The sequence below is a fragment of the Molossus molossus genome, unplaced genomic scaffold (genome assembly GCF_014108415.1).
Source record: "Molossus molossus isolate mMolMol1 unplaced genomic scaffold, mMolMol1.p scaffold_m16_p_2, whole genome shotgun sequence".
NCBI classification, from domain to species: Eukaryota; Metazoa; Chordata; class Mammalia; order Chiroptera; family Molossidae; genus Molossus; species Molossus molossus.
Window position 1 is genome coordinate 103,761,110 of NW_023425355.1, and position 22,223 is coordinate 103,783,332.

Consider the following 22,223-nt stretch of genomic DNA (forward strand, 5'->3'; position numbering starts at 1 on the left):
CACGAATTAATCGTTTGCTCTGCCAGCTGGCAAATCCAAAGTATTGTCAATGTCAGATTATCCACCAGAGGATATCTGTTCTATGGACTATATACCACCTCTGCTCCACAGCTGGGCTGAGTCAGAAGGATGTCAGAGCTAGAAAAGAGCAGAGCATCTGAACAAACTTCTAAATACAAATGATCTTGAAAGTGGCCATTATTTTGCATTTTCAGTCCCTTACTTCTTCCCTCCAATGGTATAACTAATCATCCATTAACTGCTTGGGTTTCTTTAATTTTTTACATTGAAGATCTGAAGATACAAAATATAGGAGACTTTTATAAATCTATAGACTCACTCCTTTTGTGACTGGATATCTACCAGATATTATTCCTTAGTAATCCTGAATTATTTACTGGCATTCTTTTGTAAATCCTTCCCTTGTGTCAGGCAATTTTCTTTTTTTAATACCAAAATAGACTAGTATCAACTCATTTTCATGTTTAAATCACAGATTATCTAGTCTTTTGCCATTAAAGTCTGTGGCCAGTGGAGGCTACTGACAGACCTCCCTAATTCGGCTTTGTTTGTTGGTTAAGTATGTCCAACTGCTGAATTAGCAATGTCAGAAAGAACATTTTCCTTTGCCTCAAGACAAGAAACTCTGAGTGTTGAGGTGCTGAGTTAGCAGTTTAGCAGGGAGCTCCAGCCGAAATTAGCTAACCTTTGAGCCAAACCATAAGATTAGACATATAATGGATACCATACACTACAGCTACTTCTAGCATATAAATTACAAGGATTCCTGAGAAGCTGAGGTTAATGGATGAGATTTATCACGAGTGAGGTATCAAAGGGATATTATTTTCTGGAGGGCCAATTGGTTCTTAACATCTAGAAAGTTTACCTTGGCACAGTGTTATCTGATTTCTTGAATTTAGTCTCTGAAGTAGCACCTTAACACTGGCTCATATGTCTAAAATTAAAAACGGAGCCTAGAAGAAACACAAAGGCAAACAGACACCCTTCCATATCGCTGTTGCACTACAAAATGCAATCAAACCTTTCAATGGCATTAAATACCAGAAATTCTAACATTTCCTGTTTTGCAAACTTTAGTTGGGTAGCTAATAAGATAGGTAGTGAACCATAAATATACAGATAAGAACTTTGATTTCTACACAATATACAGGGGTGGTCAGGAAAAATAGCCACATCTCATGCAAGGGAATCAGTGGCATGGAAGGGACAAAAGATGTAAAGTTACTGAGTTATGACTATCATAAAATATATCCTACAGAGTTTTTTCTTTTTTATTAAAATGATAGAGTGATATACTGAAAATAAGAAACTCTGGTGGCTGCCTTGATATTTTAAAGATAAAAGTCAAAATAAGCCTTGACTACCTAGTTCTGGGAAATAACATTATTTCAGATTTGGGAAAGATAAGAACTAGGGGTTTAAAAAATCCTAGAATCCGGGATCAGCAGCTTTTAACATGAGGTATGGAAGTGTTTGGAGAGGGGAGGGGAGGGCTGGGAAGGATATGTTGAGTGACTGCTGATTCTAGGCCAAAAGGATGGAGAGAAGTGCTGGGAACAGGCTTGTAAAATGGGAAAGGCTGAACTTTCACCCCAGGCAGTTAAGTCTCACTGCTGTGGGCATTGATGTGGAAATTGAGGCATGGCAGCAGTGACTGGGTTACAGAACAAATCCAATGGCTGTGTGCTACCTCTGGTCCACGTGCCAAAAGATTATTGAGGTTTGGTTTACAATTTAACTAGCCTGGGAGTTATTTTTGTAATAGGAATGATTAACCAGTCCTCTCTTTGGGATTGAGGACTCAGGACTGAGGAGTGGGAAGGGGCAAAGAATGGAGGGGGAACAACTGCACATGGTAAAACTGTAGAAAATGAAACAGTGGTCGGAATGATGGTGGCGGCTCTATAATTCCACCAGGTGTCCTAGACTGTGATGTTTTCTACTGCAGTTAAGGTGGTAGGAAATTCAGACAGGCACCTTTTCAACTGGATACAAGCACCTTTGGTGTCACCAGGCCTTGTCCACACCCCTGGGTCTTAGGATGGTTCCGTATTTTCTTTAGAACTCTAAGGAGCCTCAAGGGAGTCACAGCTGCCTATTCTGTTCCAATGCCTTGAATATATTTGAAAGTACCCCGAGCCTAAATTCATGTTCACAGGAACAACACTGGCCTGTTCTATATACTTAACACTGGGAGGAGGCATGAGTGTCCAGTTGTTTCAGTACTGGTGGTCTTTATGAAGGAATGCATGAGAGTGCAGATACAGCTCAGAATCTTTCCCAGTTTACCAGTATGCAGCCTATATTTGGTTCCTTTTATTATTCTTACATATTCCAGAAGCCTAAAGCACCATCACTCATGGAGGTGGCATCTGGGTAAGAGATGAGTTGGAACCTCACAAAATTTAAAATTCTAGTCATTGACTTTGCTTAGAACTTCACTGATCATTCATCTGGAGAAAGCATTCCTTGCTACTAACAAATTCATGGCAAAGTTCTTGTCTACTAGCTAACAAATACCATCTTGAAAATTACCCTTCTTGCAGACAAGGAGAAAGCTCTGTAACTTATCTTTGTGCACTTCAGAAAAGTACCAGGAACAAGCAAGCTATAAAATCAACCTCTCTAAATTCATTTAGAGATTAACCAAAGCAGCATTGTCTTATAATCAGATATTAAAATTAACATACACATACACACACAAACTAATAATGCTAAATATTGTAACAGGAACAAGATAACATTTGAACTGAATTTTCACAGTCTGGAAAATACCATCACTATTTTCCTTCTGGCTTTCTTTTCTGTGGTTGGAAAAGCAAAGACCCTTAGTTTACACTTCATCTTCCACCAATGATAGTTAGAGTCCAAAAAAAAAAGTGTTTGTTTTTTTTCATGAGTTTCCTGCAGGCTATCAGTCAGGATGGTTGGAATTTTTCTTGCATAGTTTTCAGTGATTGCATATTGGCTAACAATTATGTTTTAAATTTAAAAAAATATCTTTAAAAAAAGAAAAAGAATTAAACCATCGCAATCTAGTTTCCTCTTCCATGAAATCTTCATAATGTAACATCACAGAAGCCTAACTGCATTTTCTCCTAAAGAGAAGATTAATTTCCAGAAATTATTATGTAGTGCAACTGGTTAACATGTAGGAAAGAGACAACACACTAATATAACTTCACCATCCAAACATGAGAAATGTGTTTTGGGTATCCAGTTAATAAAATATATCCACGGTCTGCAGTGTCCTTCCTGTTTTGTATCCAGCACAACCCTATGATTCTAGTTGAAGAGAATGGAATCAGGATCTTGGTTAGCCATCTGTGCTATATGCTTTAACACATCCTTCTTGGTAATGATTCCAAGCAGTCGCCTAAAACACAAGACAACAAAACAAAAATGAATCTGTAGTTAAAATAATATCCTCAAGATGACATTATCCCTCTTCAGTCCTTTTCAAACTATGAACACTATCTGCACTTACAGATGATGAAATAACAGGACTAGGATACATGTACCAGGCCTGTGGAACAATGCATGTGTCCCTGAATGTGCTGCAAGCATTACTACCTCTAGGTCTCAGATTCTGCTATCTCCTCCAGTTTAAATATGCTTCTCTACATATACAAATCTTACTTACCTTTTGCAACCCAGTTCAAATGTCCCTCTTCCAGAACACCTTCCCTGATACTACAAGCCAGCAATAACTGTGTCCTCCTCCCAGCAACATGTTCTGTGCACTTGTCTTGTTTGCTGTTATTCTATACGCACTTGTATTTTCTTAGCTTTCCTATAACACTGCATACTCCTTGAGGGGAGAGAAGGGTTTTATTCTTTTTTGTGTCTCCCTGGAGTCTAGTGGAATACCTTCTTACGTGAAGTAGGGATTCAGTAATTGCTGAATGAATCAGTTAGAGAAAATCCCCTTTATTATTTAAATCCTGCAAGACATCTGTTACACCATTTAGAAATTTTAGAAGGTTAAATTCATATGTAATTGCTGGATTAACATACCATGTTCAGAAAAAAACCCACCCTTCTCCTCACCTTTCCTTCTTTTCCAATAAGAATAGTAGAGCTTCCTTTATTGGATAAGAAATATCCCATATAGAAAGAGCCTTGGCCTTGGGATTCAGAAGACTTATGTGTAAAGCCTACCTTTACTATATATTAACTGGAAGTTCCAGTGTAAATCTTTCAATATCACTGAAACTTAGTTTTCTGATCTTCAAATAATAATACAAAGGTGTTGTAAGGACCAAATACTATACATACACTGCTTAATATCATTATAATTTCAGAACAACACAGCTGTTTCCTTTGTGGGAGGAACTGAGTTATTTATAATGTGCAACTAGCAGTTCACACCACTCAAACCCACTTTCTTCTTCAAACTCCTTTTCTATTAATTATGACAATAAAAGAAACACATCCATCTTCATCTCAGAGCTTCAAAAAGGCCTGTAAGTGCTACTAATGTTCAAGTGAATTACGTTCTTCTTTATTTATCCCTCTACAGTCTTTCTCCCATAATCCAGTTCACCTTCACCAAAGAGCTCTCACCCATTGTGCGTAACCAGGCACTGCCGCAGTCCCAGCTTGCGGAAGATATCCACAACGATCTCCATGGGGGTAAGGTCAGTCACAGTGAAGGGGCTGAGATCCAGGATGTTCCGAAGCTTTAGAGTAGGTGGAGTGTATGGTGGCATTGGAGGAGAATGCTCAGTGAAATAAATGATGGATGTGCTCACAACTCCATCCTGTTTTTTACGAGCATTTTCTATTTGAAAAGTAGGGGGAAAATGTTGAAAATTAAAGTGCTATTTCTGGCTACTAACTAGTTCCCTCTTCCCTCCATCTTCCCCCATTTCATGAATATTTATTTATTTCCACGGTGGATTATATTATCCCCTTTCTGGAATCCTTACCAATTGAAATAATGAGATCTCTTCGGAGGACAAAACCCACAAGCCTTTGGGACTCCCGGGACACCACTACTGGGAAGCCACTGTAAGTGGTTTCACTGATTATGGTCTCTACATCTTCCACAGTCATACTGTCCTGAGTAAGGACAGTCAACAAAGGATCATTTCTCCGAGGTTTCATCACGTCCATTGCCAGGGTCTTATGAGCAAACTCTTCTTTAGCTTCAAGAAAGGGGTATCCGTTAAGACGGATGTGGGCATCATAGATGCCCTCCCGCCCAAGAGCATCTGCCACCCACTTGCTTGTCATTGCTGCAGCCATCAGTGGCACAATGTATTCTAATCCACCAGTTAGTTCAAACATTATGACAACGAGAGAAACAGTCATCCGAGTCACCCCACCTGTAAAGAAACAGACACAGGCTATTGAAGACAGGAAAAGTATAGGATTCATTATAATCATCGGCCTGCTACAGGCCCCATTCAGTACAAGCTTACTTACCAGAAACATTGCTAAAAGGAAATCTCACTTATAACTGCACAGACCCCAGCAATGCATTAAAGGAAGTTTACAATGGCCATGAGTCAGAGTTCTCAAAATAACATCCACAAAAGTAATGAGATGCCTTCTTGATTTTTCTTTTTGTTTTATTTGTCTGTTGCCCCACCACTATAAAAGTAACTGCAGCCCTGGACAGTTTGGCTCAGCAATTAGAGTGTCCGCCCACAGACCAAAGGGTCTTGGGTTTGATTACTGGTCAAGGGCACATACCTGAATTGCAGGTTTGATCCCTAGCCCCTGTCAGGGTCATGTGGGAGGCAACCAAGTGATGTGTCTCTCTCACATTTCTCTCTCTCTCTCTCTCTCTCTCTCTCTCTCTCTCTCTCTCTCCCCCCCTCCCCTTCCTCCCTTCCTCCCACTCTATCTAAAAATCAATGAAAAAATACTCTTGGGTGAGGATGAACACAAAAATAAATAAATATAGGATAACTGTAGAAGAGATCCATAATTTGTGTAACGCTACAGAGACTACAGGTTCTCTGGGATGTGCAGGCCCATTGTGGAAAATTCAGGGGAAAAAAATAATCAAACCCCAAAAAATAATGTAAAAGAAAGTCATTATCTATAAGTTCACTGCCTCAAAATAAGCAGAGTAAAAAATTGGAATGACTTTTTCAAGTTGTTTACTATCCAAAAATATATGTTTTTACATATGTAAGTTCTCAGTACATGTTTAATTCCTCACGTTTTCCTCACTTTATATTGGGAACATTTTTTGTTTTTTATTGATTATTTTTTCAGAGAAGGGAAGGGAGAGAGAGATAGAAACATTGATGTGAGAGAGAAACATCATCAATCGGCCACCTCCTGCACACCCCCTACCAGGAATCGAGCCCGCAACCTAAGCATGTGCCCTGACTGGGACTCAAACAGGGACCTCTCAGTCCATGGGACAACTCTTAGACCACTGAGCCCCACCAGCTGGGTTGTATATCACTACAAATTTATTTAATACTGTATTTAAATAAGTTTACAATCAACATCACATTCAATAGCTGCATAGTATAACATTACATAGATGTAGCATAATTTATTTAACCAGTTCCTTACTATACACATTTAGGTTGATTTCAACTTTTTGCTGTCATAAATAATACCATTATGAACATTCTTGTGCAAATATTTTTGTCTGGATTTCTAACGATTTCCTCAGTATGGTGGAATTTGAGAGTAGAATTTCTCTTAAAGGGGAGGAATGCAGCTCAGCCAGTGTGGCTCAGTGGATTGAGTGTCATTCCATGGATTGAGAGGTCCCAGTTCAATTCCTGGTCAGGGCACATGCCTGGGTTGCATGTTCAATCCCCAGTAGGTGGCATACAGGAGGCAGCTGATTTATGTATCTCTCTCTCTCCCTTCCTCGCTCTCTAAAAAATCAATTAAAACATATTTTAAAAAAAATAAAGGGGAGGAATGTAGATTAATGATAAAGGATGTTTTCTTTTTTAAGTATTTAGCATGTATTTAATAAAAGAGTATGCTATCATAGACAATAGGGGAGCCTATATTAGATAAAGCAGTCAGATAAAGCAACTCTCTGAGGAATAACACTTAACAAAATTTGAAGGCTGAAAGGAACCTATTATGCTACAGCTCGGGAAGTAACATTCCTAGAAGGGGCAGCAAGTACAAAGATCAGGATGGAGGAATAGGCTTGACATAGTTGAAAATATTCAGGGTGGGGTGGTATGGGAAAAAAAAATGCCCATATTTTGGAAAATCAAGAATGCTTTCTTAAAACACTTGAAAAAAATGGCAAACCCAACAGGAAACGGCCACTTTAAACAAATCTGCAGTCAATTACATTTAATATCACTCTTCTTTATTATGTCACCTGGGTAGCAGCTTTGAAATCAATGCGAATACTACTCACCTAAGCAGGCTGCAGCCCCAACCATTGCATAAAGGCCAGGAGTGATACAATCAGCTCCCTGGCTACACCAGCTATTAAAGATGGCCCAGTCATGGTGGTAATAAGCCAATTGTTCCATTCCTACTCCTAAAAGTCGACCTGCTATAGCACCAACAGCCATGCTAGGAATAAAGAGGCCAGAAGGGATCTGCAAAGAGAAAGTAATAAATGCTTAGTGAGAAATAATGTCATTGCTTGGTATATGTAAGGGCTAGAGGACTGACCCTCTGCAAAGCAAACAGGCCAATGACAATGTAATTATGCACTATGCTAGCAAGTGGCTGTAAAGATTTGTGTAACACTACAGGGACTAGAGGTTCTCTGGAACGTGCAGGCAAGTACGACTGCAAAGAAGCTTACCCTGATTCGGGATCCATCATGCTAGAGCCTGAACTCTCCAGACCAACACAGAACGGGAGGCAGAAATTAAGCCTTTCCCAAAGAAAAAGGAAAATAGATGGAGTTTCTCATTTATGCAGACATTTTCCCCAATTTTGAATTCTTATCAACAACAATTATCCTTTATTTATTTTTTTTATCCTCACCTGAGGACATTTTTATTTTATTTTATTTTATTTTATTTTGCATGTATCTTCAGACAGAGCGGGAGGGAGAGAGGGAGGAAGAGAGAGAGAGAAACATAGATGTGAGAGAGACACATCAAGTGGTTGCCACCCATACGACCCCAACTGGGGCCGGGGACGAACTGCAACTGAGGCATGTGCCCTTAGCAGGAACTGAACCTGGGATTCTCAGGTCTGTGGGCCAACACCCTAACTGCTGTGCCAAACCAGCCAGGGCCAATTATCCTTTATTGACTCTCTACTATATTATATTCTGGATGCTCTAAAGATAAGATTTCAGGAGGTAGGTGTTATTATTCACAAATAACAAAGAACCTAAGATTCAGAGAGGTTAAGTAACTCATCCAAAGCCAAGATTTAGTAAATACCGGTGATGGGGTTTAAACGCAATGTTCATAACCACTCTCATGTATTGAATCTTAACCTATTGCTCACACAAAAAGAAGAGCACATGAGGTTTCATTTGACTTTGTAACAATACAAAGAAAGATGAAATGATTATTTTAAATCACGTAGTGTCTCCCCACTTTTTTTTGACCCCCTAGGATACTACAGCGAATTCTCGATTTTCTGAGCTAAGAGAGGAACATGATGACAGGATAATTAAAACAGCAGATTATCTTTAAATAGTTGTGTTTGATTTTTGGAATACATTTGAATCTGGGTGGGTCTGATGGTCTGAAAATTCACTTTAAATAAAAGAATGAAGCCACAGGTGAAAATTACTCAAGAAGCACTGCAAAACTTTCCAGGGTATTGAGGAGGATGGATGATATCATCTCAGAGATTGCAGTACTGTCTAAACTGAATTGCTGTCTCTAATTCCCTGGTCCACTTCCCTAGAGAATAGAAGGCAATAACTTAGTAGTGGGTTGCTAAAGAAAAGATACAAATAAAAACCTTAACAAATTCTCTTTTCTCGTTTCTTCTGAAACATGGAAATAAAAATGGGTACTACAAGTAAAACTTGCTGGCTTGATGTCTCCTTTTGACAGTTTAAATATTAATTTAAGATCACCTGTGAACTTGTTAATTGGACATTGGTACCAAGTGTAAAAAATACATTTACATATATATTGAGCTAAACCATATGAAATTAATATTTTAGTGGTCAAAATAGTTGAATATTGGCAACTTTGGTTCAACCTGATATTTTGCTTTATCAGTAAACTCTAAAGCCACTCTATAAGGACCAACACTATGTTGATCAAATATTATTTTAATACACAGTGCACAGGAATAAATACCTCACCATCCTTTTTGAGGGGCAATTTTTTAACTAAAAAGGAGACAACATTTCTACTTGAAATCTCAGCACTGAGGTTTGCATTTGGTCTAAAGCTAGGCTTGGACAATTTTAGATAGAGGTACAATTGTCTACGAAGTTATCAGGACATGTAAGGGTAAAAAGTGCTTTTGGGCCCTGGCTGCTTTAGCTCAGTGGTTAGAGCATCTGCTCATGGACCAAAGAACTGCAGGTTCAATTCCTGGTCAAGGGCACGTACCTCAGTGGCAGGTTCAATCCCTGGCCCTGGTAAGGGTTGTACAGGAGGCAACCAATCGATGTGTCTTTCTCACATCAATGTTCCTCTCCTCCTCTCCTCTCCTCCTCCTCCTCCTCCTCCTCCTCCTCCTCCTCTCCTCTCCTCTCCTTTTCCCCCTCCCTCCCTCCCACTCTATCTAAAAATCAATGGAAAAATATCCTCAGGGAGGATTATATCCTTGGATGAAGATTAAAAAGGGCTTTTGGGGTTGAGGAATAATGTTGGGTGAAGTTGGAAGTGCTATATGAGCTGTGAGGATTGTGTAGTATCTTGGCTTTGCCCTCCAAACCCACAGCCACACATACATCCACCGAGTACCAAAAGAATCTACTCACCTTCATGCCAAAGGTGAATATAGTAATGACAATTTTCATTATGAGTGTCAAGGCCAGCTGCCACATGGCACTGTAGACTCCCGCACCAGCAGGTCTGTCGGGCAGTTCACCCCCCTTGCTTGTGTTGAAACGGTTCTCATAATCACACAGCTTAGAGGAGTCCAAAAGGCCACAGTCATTAAATAGTTCAGAAATGAGCTCACTTGTACTCATTCGGGTGTATTCATTGGGGAAAGCCAGGATGGCAGTGATGGCTGTCACGACAAGTACCTCTATGACAGGATACTTGCCCAACTGGGTGGTCTTACGCTTCCGACACCAGGCAATGTTTGTGCGGATAAATAAAGCTCCCCACAGACCACCAAATATGCCCAGCAGAATGAATGGCACAAGCTCAAAGAGATGCCATGGGGTGTGAAACTCCACGTAAAATAGAACCAGGCGACTGTTCCCAAATGGATTGATGGAGCGTAGGGTAAATGCTGCCACCAAGGCAGCAAAGAATGAACGCCACAACGTTTTGAGGGGGAAGTAGTAGCTGACCTAAAAGAGAGAAGGTGAAAAAAAGCAAACTCAGTCAATATGCAGAAACTGTTTGGGGTGAAAGGTTGGTACTGTAGGAATTAAGAACTGAGCATGAAAACTGCCCAGATATCTCTGGTCACATGGTAAAGCACTGAGTTATGCAAAGCACTTTGGGACTGCCATGTACATAGATACTGGCAGGGATTCCCAACACAAAAACATGAACATGTGCTACAGACAGTTAAAAGTAGTTACCTCTTCTAGGCTGAATAATACTCCTCCAATAGGTGCCCCAAAGGCGACAGATACACCAGCTGCTGCTGCAGCTGACAAGACCTGCAGTCCAAAACTTCAAATTAGTGACAAAATAATCATAGTTTTAAAAGGAATATTACTGGTTACTAAACATAAAAAAAAATAAAAAAAAAACTTTACATGACCCATATGCAGTTTACCAAAAATGAAGTTCAATTAATATTTACTTTGAGAGTAAACATTGTATGCTGGATTTTGAACACGTTTCACATGCTTGAATAGATAGAGGGTCTTTCCTTTGTAATTAATTTAGGCATATGCTTTATTCCAAATTATGCCCCATCCCATCAGTAACTGAATTTGAGTTTGTAGATCTCCTCACCACCTAAATGAAATACTTCTAATGATGTGTTTAGATAGCACTTTCTTTGTAGAGCAGGTGTGGGAACATCCAGCTCACAGGCCGTATAAGGCCCATGAAATCAATACCAGATAATATCACACACATCGCCAAAGTAGCTAATCAAATATAGCAAGCTAATTTTTAAGTTGATAATTTTTGTATGGCCCGAAAATGATGTTATAAATATCCAAATGGCCCTTGGCAGAAAAAAGGTTCCCCAACCCTGTTGTAGAGGAATGCTTTTTAAATGAATTTTTAAGGAAGGGTCTATTGATACAAAACTGAAGTCACAATTAGCTCACAGCTATTCAGGAGCTTCAAATATTCATACAATAGGTATTTAGGTTTTCTTATACTATGTGCCCTACTCCATGTCTAGTGACCTATGGAAACAGAAATAGGGGGGCAACTAGAAACAAAGTTGGAAGTAAATTTTGAAGGGAAGAGAGGACCTAAGTATGTAAGAGGGAGGGGGAAAGCATAACAAACACACCAGAATTAATGGAAGGATCAAGTCTTTTTATTAGAGTCTGGTTGCTGTGGAGTGATTATATGATTTGGGGTAGTAAGGGATTATGTCAAAGAGAAAGTTGAACAAAATTAAGAGGGTTATTTTTTGTGGATGTGTTTTCATTTCTTTTAAGCAGTATTATAGATATCCCTTATTTCCCTCCTTTGCCTCCATTCCACCCAGCCCTCATCCCACCCCAGGCCTTCACCACACTATTGTCTGTGTCCATGGGTTATGCATATATGCATATATGTTCTTTGGTTAATCTCTTGCCCAACCCTGAGTTTTTGAAGAATGAAATGGTTTTCGCAAAATAAGTAGGCAGGTTTCTCTAGTAGTGTGGAATGGCCTAGGAAAATGAAGGGAAGGAAAGAGTGAAATCTCTGGTGCTAGCTGGAGAGGACTTCAAAATTTATGGCTATAATGGTTTTCATCTGCAAAGAATGAAACATGGAACTTGAGAAAGGGGATTTTAGTGACTATTTAGGATGAATTATGCAGGAGAAGAATCGAAGTGGCTAGTTTGCTATACTTTTATGTTGCAGAGTGGAGTCTGTCTATGCCCTTAATTCTCAAATCTCTTATTTTATTCAACCATCTGCCCACTTTGACAAGGCCCTGGGACACAAAAGGGTTGCTGCCAATCAACAGAAAAAAATAACTGGAAAGTCTAAATAAGCAATAGAAAGTCAACTAAAGATTCAAATATTCATGAGTCTAGTTAGAGAAATATATGACATCTGTACAAAGAAACAGCCAAATCAAATTCCCCTCTCATTTTATAAGGAATTATTTGAACAAAAAAAAGTCAATGAAAGTAATCAGCAATCTACAGTTTCAAAGTCACCTCTACCCATGCAAAACCAGCAACAATCAACATTTCACTCTTGCCAGTTAAAATATTTTTTCAACTCTTTAGCTTCTGTTGCACATTATTCCCAAATCAATACTGCCTTTCTGTCCCTCTACTATTTGACAGGTAACTAAACAGTCTATTCAGATTCCCCCTCCCATCTTGTTAGCCTTCCTCTACTACCAGGAACTTTCTCCCTTGAACTGTCAAAATGTATTCCATATTTGAAAATTCCTTGTAGGTCTTAATTTTTTTGCTTTGTTTTCTAAATAAATCACTAGGTTCCAATTTTGTGGGGGGAAAAAAGACCCTTTCTAATAAAATGGCTTTGGTCTTGACCCATTCCATATGTGATTTCTTTGTAACTCAAGGAAAATAGAGTATGAACCATTATTTTCTTGAATCCCTAATTATAACAAGACAAAAGTAAACAATGTCTTGGAATATTTTTTTAAATGTTCTTCCTCCTCAAAATCATAAACATGAGAATGCCTACAGAGATGTGGTGCAACTAATTTAGCAGGACTGAGACAGAAGGCAGAGGGAGATCCAATACACAGAGATGAATTCAGTTTGGCGTTAGGTAGAAATAAAACATGAAGAGTCTGGTATCTGAAACATGTGCTGAGTGTGTATTCTTTCACAGGAACAGGCAACTTCTTTTTAAAAGTCTTCTACTGTTGCCCTGGTTGGTTTGGCTCAGCGGTTAGAGTGTTGGCCTGCGGTCCAGAGAGACCCGGGTTCGGTTCCCGCTAAGGGCGTGTACCTTGGTTGCAGTTTGTCCCCGGCCCTGATTGGGTTGTGTGGATGGCAGCCACTTGATGTGTCCCTTTCACATCGATGTTTCTCTCTCTCTCTCTCCCCCTCCCACTCTATCTGAACAAAAAATGGAAAAATGTCCTCGGGTGAGGATAAAAAAAAAAAAAAGTCTTCTATTGTTTTGTAACTTATTTTGTAATAGAAACAGCACACAGCTGTATAGAATTATATATAATAAAAACAGTGTAAGTCCTTACTTCGCCTTTACTATCACTTCACTTTCCCATTCACCAGAGGTAGACATTTTTTTTTAAAGTTTGGGGTAAAACCACTTTCCAGACATTTTCTTTCTAGGTGCACAAACACACACCTTTTAAAACTATTAATAAATTATACTATACACATTATTCTGAAATTAATTTTTTTTTTATTTTTCTTATAGATGTTTCTCCCTTTCCCCCCCAATGACACCCTCCACCTGATCCCGCCCTCCCCAATTGTTGCCTATGTCCATTGGTTGTGTATATATGTATATGAGTTCCTTGGTTTATCTCTTCCCTCCCCCTTACCCTCCTTCCTCTGAAGTTTGTCAGTCTGTACCCTAGTTCTATGTCTCTGGGTCTAATTTGTTCATAAGCTTATTTTGTCCATTATATTCCACAATTAAGTGAGATCATGTGATACTTGTCTTTCTCTGATTAGCTTATATTGCTTAGCATAATACTCTCCAGGTCCCTCCATGTTATCTCAAAGGGTAAGAGATCTTTCTTTCTTACAGCTGCATACTATTCCATCGTGTATATGTACCACAGCTTTGAAATTAGTTCTTTAAACCAAACAGTGTTTTCTAGCCATGTTTTCATGTCAGTATATAAAGGGCTATCTCAGTCTTTTTAACAGTTGCATAGTATTCTGTAATACAGACAGATCGTTCATTCAATCAGTCCCCTGTTGATGCACACTGTGATTGTTTTAGTTTTTCGCTACGTTGACAAATATTGCACTGACTATCTCCATACATCTTTGGGCACACACATGCTAGGATGTCTGTAGGATAAATTCTTAGAAGTAGAAGTTCTGGGTCAAAGGGCATTTGCATTAACATTGGTAGAATCCCCAAATTTTCATCCCTAAGAATGTACCATTTATGTTCTCATCAAAAGAGAGAGAGAGAGAGAGAGAGAGAGAGAGAGAGAGAGAGAGAGAGGCGGTTAAGGTCATTTGTTATTACCTCTCTGCGCTTGGCTTCATTCTTCCTGTATTTGTTGAAGCAGTGGCACAGGATGTTTCCACAGCAGCAAGCCACATGCACTAGGGGGCCCTCTTTGCCCAGGCTCAAGCCAGAAGACACTGCCAGCACCAACGTGATGGTTTTGATAATCAGGGTCCACTTACCCAAATAGCCCCTAATAATAAAACCACTCAAGATAGTTTTTATCTGCAGGTCAAACACAGAGAGATTGGATATAGACTAAGCAAGCAAACCAGGCTCAGAAGACATAATCTGGACCTCATTATAGAAACTATACCTTTTGAACAAATGACATATAAATGCTTGACCTAGTGATCCCAGTTTGGGAAGGAGCCCAGGAATCTAAGAAAGTAAGAACTGTTCTTTAAGTTTTCATGTTTCTTTTTTCTTTTTTTGGCCATGTGATAGCTGGGCAAGGGAGTATTATAAGTATAAGAGTATATGGAGAAGGGAGGGTGGAAAGGGAAGGTATTTTCTTTACAGACTAATATAACCTTGATTCTTTGCCAGAACTCATATATGCATATGAGTTCTTTGGTTTATCTCTTCCCTCCCCCTTACCCTCCTTCCTCTGAAGTTTGTCAGTCTGTACCCTATTTCTATGTCTCTGGGTCTATTTTGTTCTATGTAACTATGACTTGCTCGGGAAACAGAGGGGAAAGGTCATCTGGGTAACCTTAAATCTCAGTTGTTTCAGTGACTGTCAGGCAATCCAAACCAAAAATAGTTAGAAACAAGGCTTTAATCACTTTTTTAGCCCAAATCAGACTGTAGGAAATACAGCCAAATAGTTTTATTTCTTCTCCTCTAACAAAGTTGACAATATCACTACATTTTCAGGCCAGAATGTCGAGATCTACCCTGGGAGCTTCTCGGTTAGGGAGTGGGGGATGTCTTTGGGGGCCTGACTCACCAAGAACCCACAGATGGCTAGGAATCAACTTCTTTTAATATTCAGGTATCCCAGGCTAGGAAACTTAGGGAAGACCTAGAAAGGTCCTAGATTGCCTCAGGATCTGATCCTGGTTAATATTCATATTGTGGTATGTACTGGAATACATATTAAATGATTCTAAACAAAAAGAATTCACTATTGTTACCATTTATAAGCTATTTTAGAGACTCACCTCAGGGATTCCAGAGCCACAGGCATAAGGCGCAAACACCTTGACAAGAGATACAGCAAGGAAGGCAAATAGGAGAGCCCAGAGGACATACATGAAATAATTGACTATGTAGGCAAATGCACCCTTGAACAGAGAAAAAAAAAGAAAAAAAAAACTCGTTTTAGCTCAGACAGCCTCAGTAAGGCATGCAGTTCTTTTTCAAGAGAGGAGGTCAGAAAGAAAAAGACCAATTAAATTGCTCAAGATGTTCCCTCCCCAATTATCAGCTAAGCAACTACTAAAACACTGTCAGCCCATTTGCCACTGACAATGAAGGGCTTTGCTACACCCAAAGGAAACTGAAAATGGCTTCTAAGGATAGACAAGAACAGGAGCAAACCAATCCCTGAAGCAAATCCACTTTCTATATGTGTGGTTTGATAGGTTTTGTAGTCAACTATACAATTGACCCTTAAACAATGCTGGGTTAGGGATACTGACCCCTGAGCAGGTGAAAATCCTTATATATCTTTTTAAAATGTTTTTCAATTACAGTTTACATTCAATATTACTTTGTATTAGTTTCCGGTGTACAATATACTGGTTAGACAATCATATACTTTACAAAGTGATCCCCGATATTTCCGGTATTCGCCAGTCCCCATACATAGTTATCAGAATGTTACTGACTATAGCCCTGGCCGGTTTGGCTCAGCGGTTAGAGCGTCGGCCTGCGGTCCGGAGAGACCCGGGTTCGGTTCCCGCTAAGGGCACATACCTCGGTTGCAGTTTGTCCCTGGCCCTAAAAAAAAAAAAAAAAAAAAAAAAAAATGGAAATTTTGCCCTGGCCAGTTTGGCTCAGCGGTTAGAGCGTCGGCCTGCGGTCCGGAGAGACCCGGGTTCGGTTCCCGCTAAGGGCACATACTTCGGTTGCAGTTTGTCCCCGGCCCTGGTTGGTCATGCGGGTGGCAGCCACTCGATGTGTCCCTTCACGTCGATGTTTCTCTCTCTCTCTCCCTTCCTCTCTCTCCCTCCCACTCTATCTGTACAAAAAATGGAAAAATATCCTCGGGTGAGGATAAAAACAGAATGTTACTGACTATATGCTCTATGATGTAATTTTCATCTCTGTGACTATTCTGTAAGTATCAATTTGTACTTTTTTTTAAATCCTCACCTGAGGATATTTATCTATTTATCTTCAGATAGAGTGGGAGGGAGAAAGAGGGAGAGAAAGGGAGAGAGAGAAAAACATCGACATGAGAGAGCCACAATCGACTGGCTGCCTCCTGCACAACCCTGACCAGGGCCAGGGACGAACTGCAACCAAGGTACGTGCCCTTGGCCGGAATCGAACCTGCAGCCCATTGGTGTGTGGGCCAACACTCTACCGCTGAGCCAAACCAGCCAGGGCTCAATTTGTACTTCTTAATCCCTTCACCTTTTTCATCCATCCCCCCAACCACTCTGGCAACCATCAGTCTGTTCTCTATATCTATGAGTCTGTTTCTATTTTGTTTATTTTGTTCTTTAGAGTCCACATGTAACTTTTGATTCCCCAAAAACTTAACTACAGTTGGCCCTTCACATCCATGGATTCAACCAACTGCAGATCAAAAACTATCTTTGCTCTGCAGTTGGGAAATTGTAGATGGTAATATGAAAATACTGTGTTCCATCTATGGTTGGTTGAATCCACAAATGGTTGAGGACATGAAGAAGAATACAAAGAACTGATTATATCTAGTATTGAAAAAAATCTGTGTATAAGTGGACCTGCACAGTTCAAACCCGTGTTGTTTAAGGGTCAACTGTACATGATACTATGTCAATTTTATGACGAATATTAACAGCTCTTTTATTGGAATGGCTGAACCTTGGCTACACATTTGAAGTGAAGACTGGCTCTAAAGTTCCATTAAATTCACCTTTGACTAGCTACCTTGGTGTCAAATTCTCATAGGAGGTTATAGTATCTAAAATTCTTGGGTGTTTTTCTTAAAATGCACAATTATGTTCTGTAGAGAACAATCACATATTTGAGAAAATTTTGTTACCACAGACTTAGCAACAAGTTTATGCAGTAAAAAGTTCCGGGCTCTGACCATACGATGAAACCAAAGAAATGCCAGCTATTTGCAAGAATAAAATGGCAATAGCTATTTTTTAAATGGAGATAATATACTTTTGAGACTACCCCTATGATAACAAAGTCTGTGAGAAAAGAAATCTAATTTTAATCACCAAAAAGGATTCACCAACATTAAAAGGCTTGAAAATAGTTGTCTTACAAAAAAACAATTTTGAACATAGGAAGATTATGCTTGCTGATGGAAATATTAGAAGTTGAAACTCATTCAAATTACATGAAAAACAAAACTCAATGAACTTTTGACTTTTAAAAACATAAAATACTATTAAAATAATTTGCTGACCTAGACAAGGAGAACTAACATGTCCAGGTTTTTTTCTGAGTTATAATTTTGACACAGGTTTTCCATTATCTTATTCCCTCAGAGAAACAGATAATTGCTCTCCCTTTGCCTTTGGAATGTAACTAGGGGGGATGAATTCAGAAATTGGAAACAAAGAGGGAAAGGGAGTGAAAGGGAACGTAGCTGAAACTGGCTAGAGGCAGAAACCAGGAAGCCAAGTTCTTGGCAGAAGGACTCTTCTTAAAACTCAGAAGACTCTTTCCCCAGGCAAGGATTTTGTTCATAAAAGGGAGAGCCAGAGAAATTTGTCATTTGATAAATCTCAAGCTCCAGTATGAAAAGTTATGGTTGGAACACTTAAATACACACACAGCTATAAAGGGGGAGCAGGGAGGAGCCTTGTGATGATGCAACAATAGTTCTATATCTTGATTGTGGTGGTGGTTACACAAATCTATACATGTTATAAAATTGCAGGGAACTACACACACACATACACACAGATATTTATGCATGTAAAACAGGTTAAATAAGGTCTGTGGATTGTACCATTGTCAATTTCCTTGTTTTGCTATTGTGCTGTAGTTATATAAGATGTTAGCATTGAGGAAGGCTGGGTGAAGGGTAGGGAAGACTCCCCCATACACTGTTTTGCAACTTCCTGTGAATCTGCAATTACTTCAAAAATAAAAGATTTTCGTTTTTTAAATGTGCTTTTATTGATTTTAGAGCGAGAGGAAGGGAGATGGAGACTTAACATTGATGTGAGAGAAACATTGATTGGCTGCCTCCTGCAAGCCCCCTACTGGGGATTGAATCTACAACCAGGGTATGTGCTCTGACCAGGAATTGAACTGGCTACCCCTTGGTACATGGGATGATACTCAACCAAATGAGCCACACCTGCCGGCAACAAAATATATATATACTTTTTATCCTTACCCGAGGAAATTTTTCCATTTTTTGTTCAGATAGAGTGGGAGGGAGAGAGAGAGAAACATCGATGTGAAAGGGACACATCGAGTAGCTGCCACCCACACAACCAACCAGGGCTGGGGACAAACTGCAACCAAGGTACGTGCCCTTAGCGGGAACCAAACCCGGGTCTCTCTGGGCTGCAGGCCAACGCTCCAACCGCTGAGCCAAACTGGCCAGGGCAATAAAATATTTTTTAAAATCAAGGGAATCATACACACACACAAGACACATACACACACACAGAGTCAGCCTAAGTTCCAGGAATTCTCAAATTTTTCTACCCAAGTACTACTTATCTAAGAGAGTAAATAGAGTCATCAGGGTACGGGGTGAGGGTGCCCAGGAGCAGAGCTGAAACAGAGATTATGTTTTATCTTAACAAACTTGGTAATTTTGCATTTCTTTTTGATGATTGTTTATATTTAATTTTTGAGAAAAAAGTTCTTCCAAATATTTAGGAAAGACTAATATTCTGGGAAGGTACATAGCATGTATCCTGTGGTTTCACCCACCCTCTGGCATGCTGGCCCCAGTTTAAGAAGCATAGACTTAAACCCTCTTGTACATATAGTATATATTTACCCCTATTATTGATCTCTTTCCTCAAACCAAAATATACATAGTCACATATGTATTAAACACTGTTATTTCTAACTTTATTATTTTCCTATCCTTCTTTTCCCTTAACTGATTCTGTGTGTGTATGTCATTTCGAATGTGGACCAAAGTAGGTGTAAAAATAAATTTTAAAAGTACAAGCATGTATCCCAGTCTTATCCCACTCATTTTACCAAGCCAACAGAGTGGATGAGTATTGAGCTGAGAATGGTACCTGTTGTAGTTGGTAGAAACCAGAGTGGAATTGGGAATTGAGAGTTGTTTTGTTCTGTTTTATTTTGTGTTTTTGATTTTAGTAGGAAAGATTTAACTTATAACCAAGTGGTAATAGATAGGTAATGAACTGCAAAACAAAGTTAATTCTGCATTGAAAAATACAAGGTAGCAGACAAGGACAAATGAAAATATTGATTTAATCTGAAAATAGGACTGGGGCAATCTTATTCCTGGGCTATTGTTGTTTTGATATGGAATGTATCATAATTTTTTCATATTCAGAACATGAGTTTTTACTTATAATGAGACTGGATGTCACTAGAGCATTTTGAGCAAAGTCTATCATAATTTTTTTTAATGTTCTGATGTAATGCTCAGGGGAAAATGACTTTTGAAATCTATACAATAAACATATTTTTAACCCACTCTATTCTTTGTTAGAAATTGTAGCTTACCTGTTGGGTGGCTCTCACATTTCTACTGAAATTATTAGAGGAAGATAGATTCAGTCACACTGCATACTAAAACTAAAAAGAAACATTAAGCTTATTTAAAACAAGCAAGAAGATTAAGTCATTGTGTAAGCATGAAACGATTCCACATGCCAGAAGAGATGGAAATAGGGCTGCACTTAAACCACAGAAAAAGGCAGCTGGCAATGGTTCCTCTTTTCATGAAAAGGAAAACAAGGGGAGAGTCCACAACTGCTATGAGTACAATATAAGAAATGAAGGAAATGTAAGAATAAAAGTCAGTGGTTCCGAAGTCTTCACTACATGTTACCTCATCCGTGCTGATGAGAAGCTGGGACCAACTATTCCACTTCGGGCATTTGTCTTTGTCTTCAAATGTCACATGGTCAGAGTCCCAGCAACAGTGTTCATGGTTAAACCACAATCCTTCCGTGCATATACCTTCTTTTAAGTCTGTCATCCAATGAGCAGAAATGTCTATCAAGCCAGCTAGGGAACCTGATTTGAGGGGAGAAAAGGAAGGACCAAAATTGTTAGATAAAACAAGGGAAAAGGGATGAAAATAATGGATAAGCGTATACTTTTCCCCATTCCATTTGCAACTTCTTTCTGATTGTCTGTCTGCTTGATTTTCACCTACTATCTCTAATAGATTTCACCCACTATTAAATGCCTGTTCAAGAGGGAAAAACAAAACACGGTCTACATTAAATAGTGTATCTGTAGAATTTCTATACAGGGAAAACAAGGGAGAGCAAAGTGGTTGGGTGGAAAGAAGAAGTAAATGGTTTTCATCTTCAGGTAATTTACATGCAAAGATTCTGCTTTGACTTAGAGCTGATGAATACTGATCCATAAAGACAGGCAAGTTTGTTTATTTATTTATTTTTATTAATTTATTTTTGTTCCAGATGTTTCTCTTTTTTCCCCCTTAGACACCCTCCTCCCCATCCCACTCCCCCCACCCCCAGCATTGTGTTGTCTATGTCCATTGGTTATGCATACATGCATATAAGTTCTGTGGTTCATTTCATCCATCCCTCCCGCCCCCCTACTCTGAGGTCTGTCCATCTGAACCGAACTCCTTTCTATGTCTCTGGGTCTATTTTGTTCATCAGCTTATTTTGTTCATTATGTTCCAGAAATAAGTGAGTTCATGTGGTATTTGTCTTTCTCTGGCTTATTTCGATTAGCATAATACTCTCCAGGTCCCACCATGGACAGGCAAGGTTATTAAAGACTATTTTATTCTTACTATATATGTAAGATTGAGAAAACTTGCATCGACCATATTGAAGAATATGATATGCTATCTTAATTGAGATTGCTTGGGGAGGGGAGCTGATGAAGACCCTAGGGTGAAGGGCTCAGTCATGATAGTGATTTTGTTCCATGGGCATGGGAATTAGAGCAATGGCAGGAAGGCATTCTAGGCTAAGGGAACTGAATTTATAAAAGCTCACACTGTGATGCACATAGGTTATATGAAGCTGTGGACATGTTGAAGTCTCCTGAGCCTAGGACATAAACATTCTGAAGTTTTCTTAGTGAGAAGAGCAAACAATATTATATACATAACATTCATCAAAGAAAATTATGAGAAAGAGAATAGTGAATGGGGACTCAGGCACTATGGTTAATAGACTGATAGGGTTAAGATAGTTATACTACTTTCAGTTTTGGCCTTCTCATTATTTCTGTCATCCAGAAGAAGAAATTCTGGCATAAAGAAATGAAATGGTCTAGAATAGCACTTTAGGGAAATAGAAAAGACATCGTAAAATTCACAGCACCTGAATCCCCAGACTGTTCCTGCATTCAGACACACTGCTTCTATTGTAGCTCTCTAATGCCTAAAAACAAAATACCCTGTGTGTGTGAGGGAAAGAAAAATATTCACTGACCACCTAGCGACAAGAAACACATTAAAAAGTTGAGGATATTACGTTTACA

At 39.2% G+C, this 22,223-nt stretch overlaps 1 protein-coding gene across 3 annotated transcripts in view; it reads right to left on the reverse strand.

Annotated features, from left to right (window-relative positions):
• Window positions 1–2,650: 2,650 nt before the first annotated feature.
• Window positions 2,651–22,223, reverse strand: part of CLCN5 (chloride voltage-gated channel 5) — a 217,573-nt gene continuing 198,000 nt past the window's right edge. For all 3 annotated transcript variants that reach the window (XM_036270578.1, XM_036270580.1, XM_036270579.1), the window contains 9 exons: window positions 20,581–20,768; window positions 15,572–15,694; window positions 14,424–14,630; window positions 10,667–10,747; window positions 9,887–10,429; window positions 7,385–7,571; window positions 4,956–5,354; window positions 4,591–4,807; window positions 2,651–3,400 (listed from right to left, as the gene is read on the reverse strand). In XM_036270578.1, coding sequence (XP_036126471.1) covers window positions 3,310–3,400; window positions 4,591–4,807; window positions 4,956–5,354; window positions 7,385–7,571; window positions 9,887–10,429; window positions 10,667–10,747; window positions 14,424–14,630; window positions 15,572–15,694; window positions 20,581–20,768 — 2,036 coding nt within the window. In that variant the 3' untranslated portion in view covers window positions 2,651–3,309. The remainder of the gene's footprint in view (window positions 3,401–4,590; window positions 4,808–4,955; window positions 5,355–7,384; window positions 7,572–9,886; window positions 10,430–10,666; window positions 10,748–14,423; window positions 14,631–15,571; window positions 15,695–20,580; window positions 20,769–22,223) is intronic.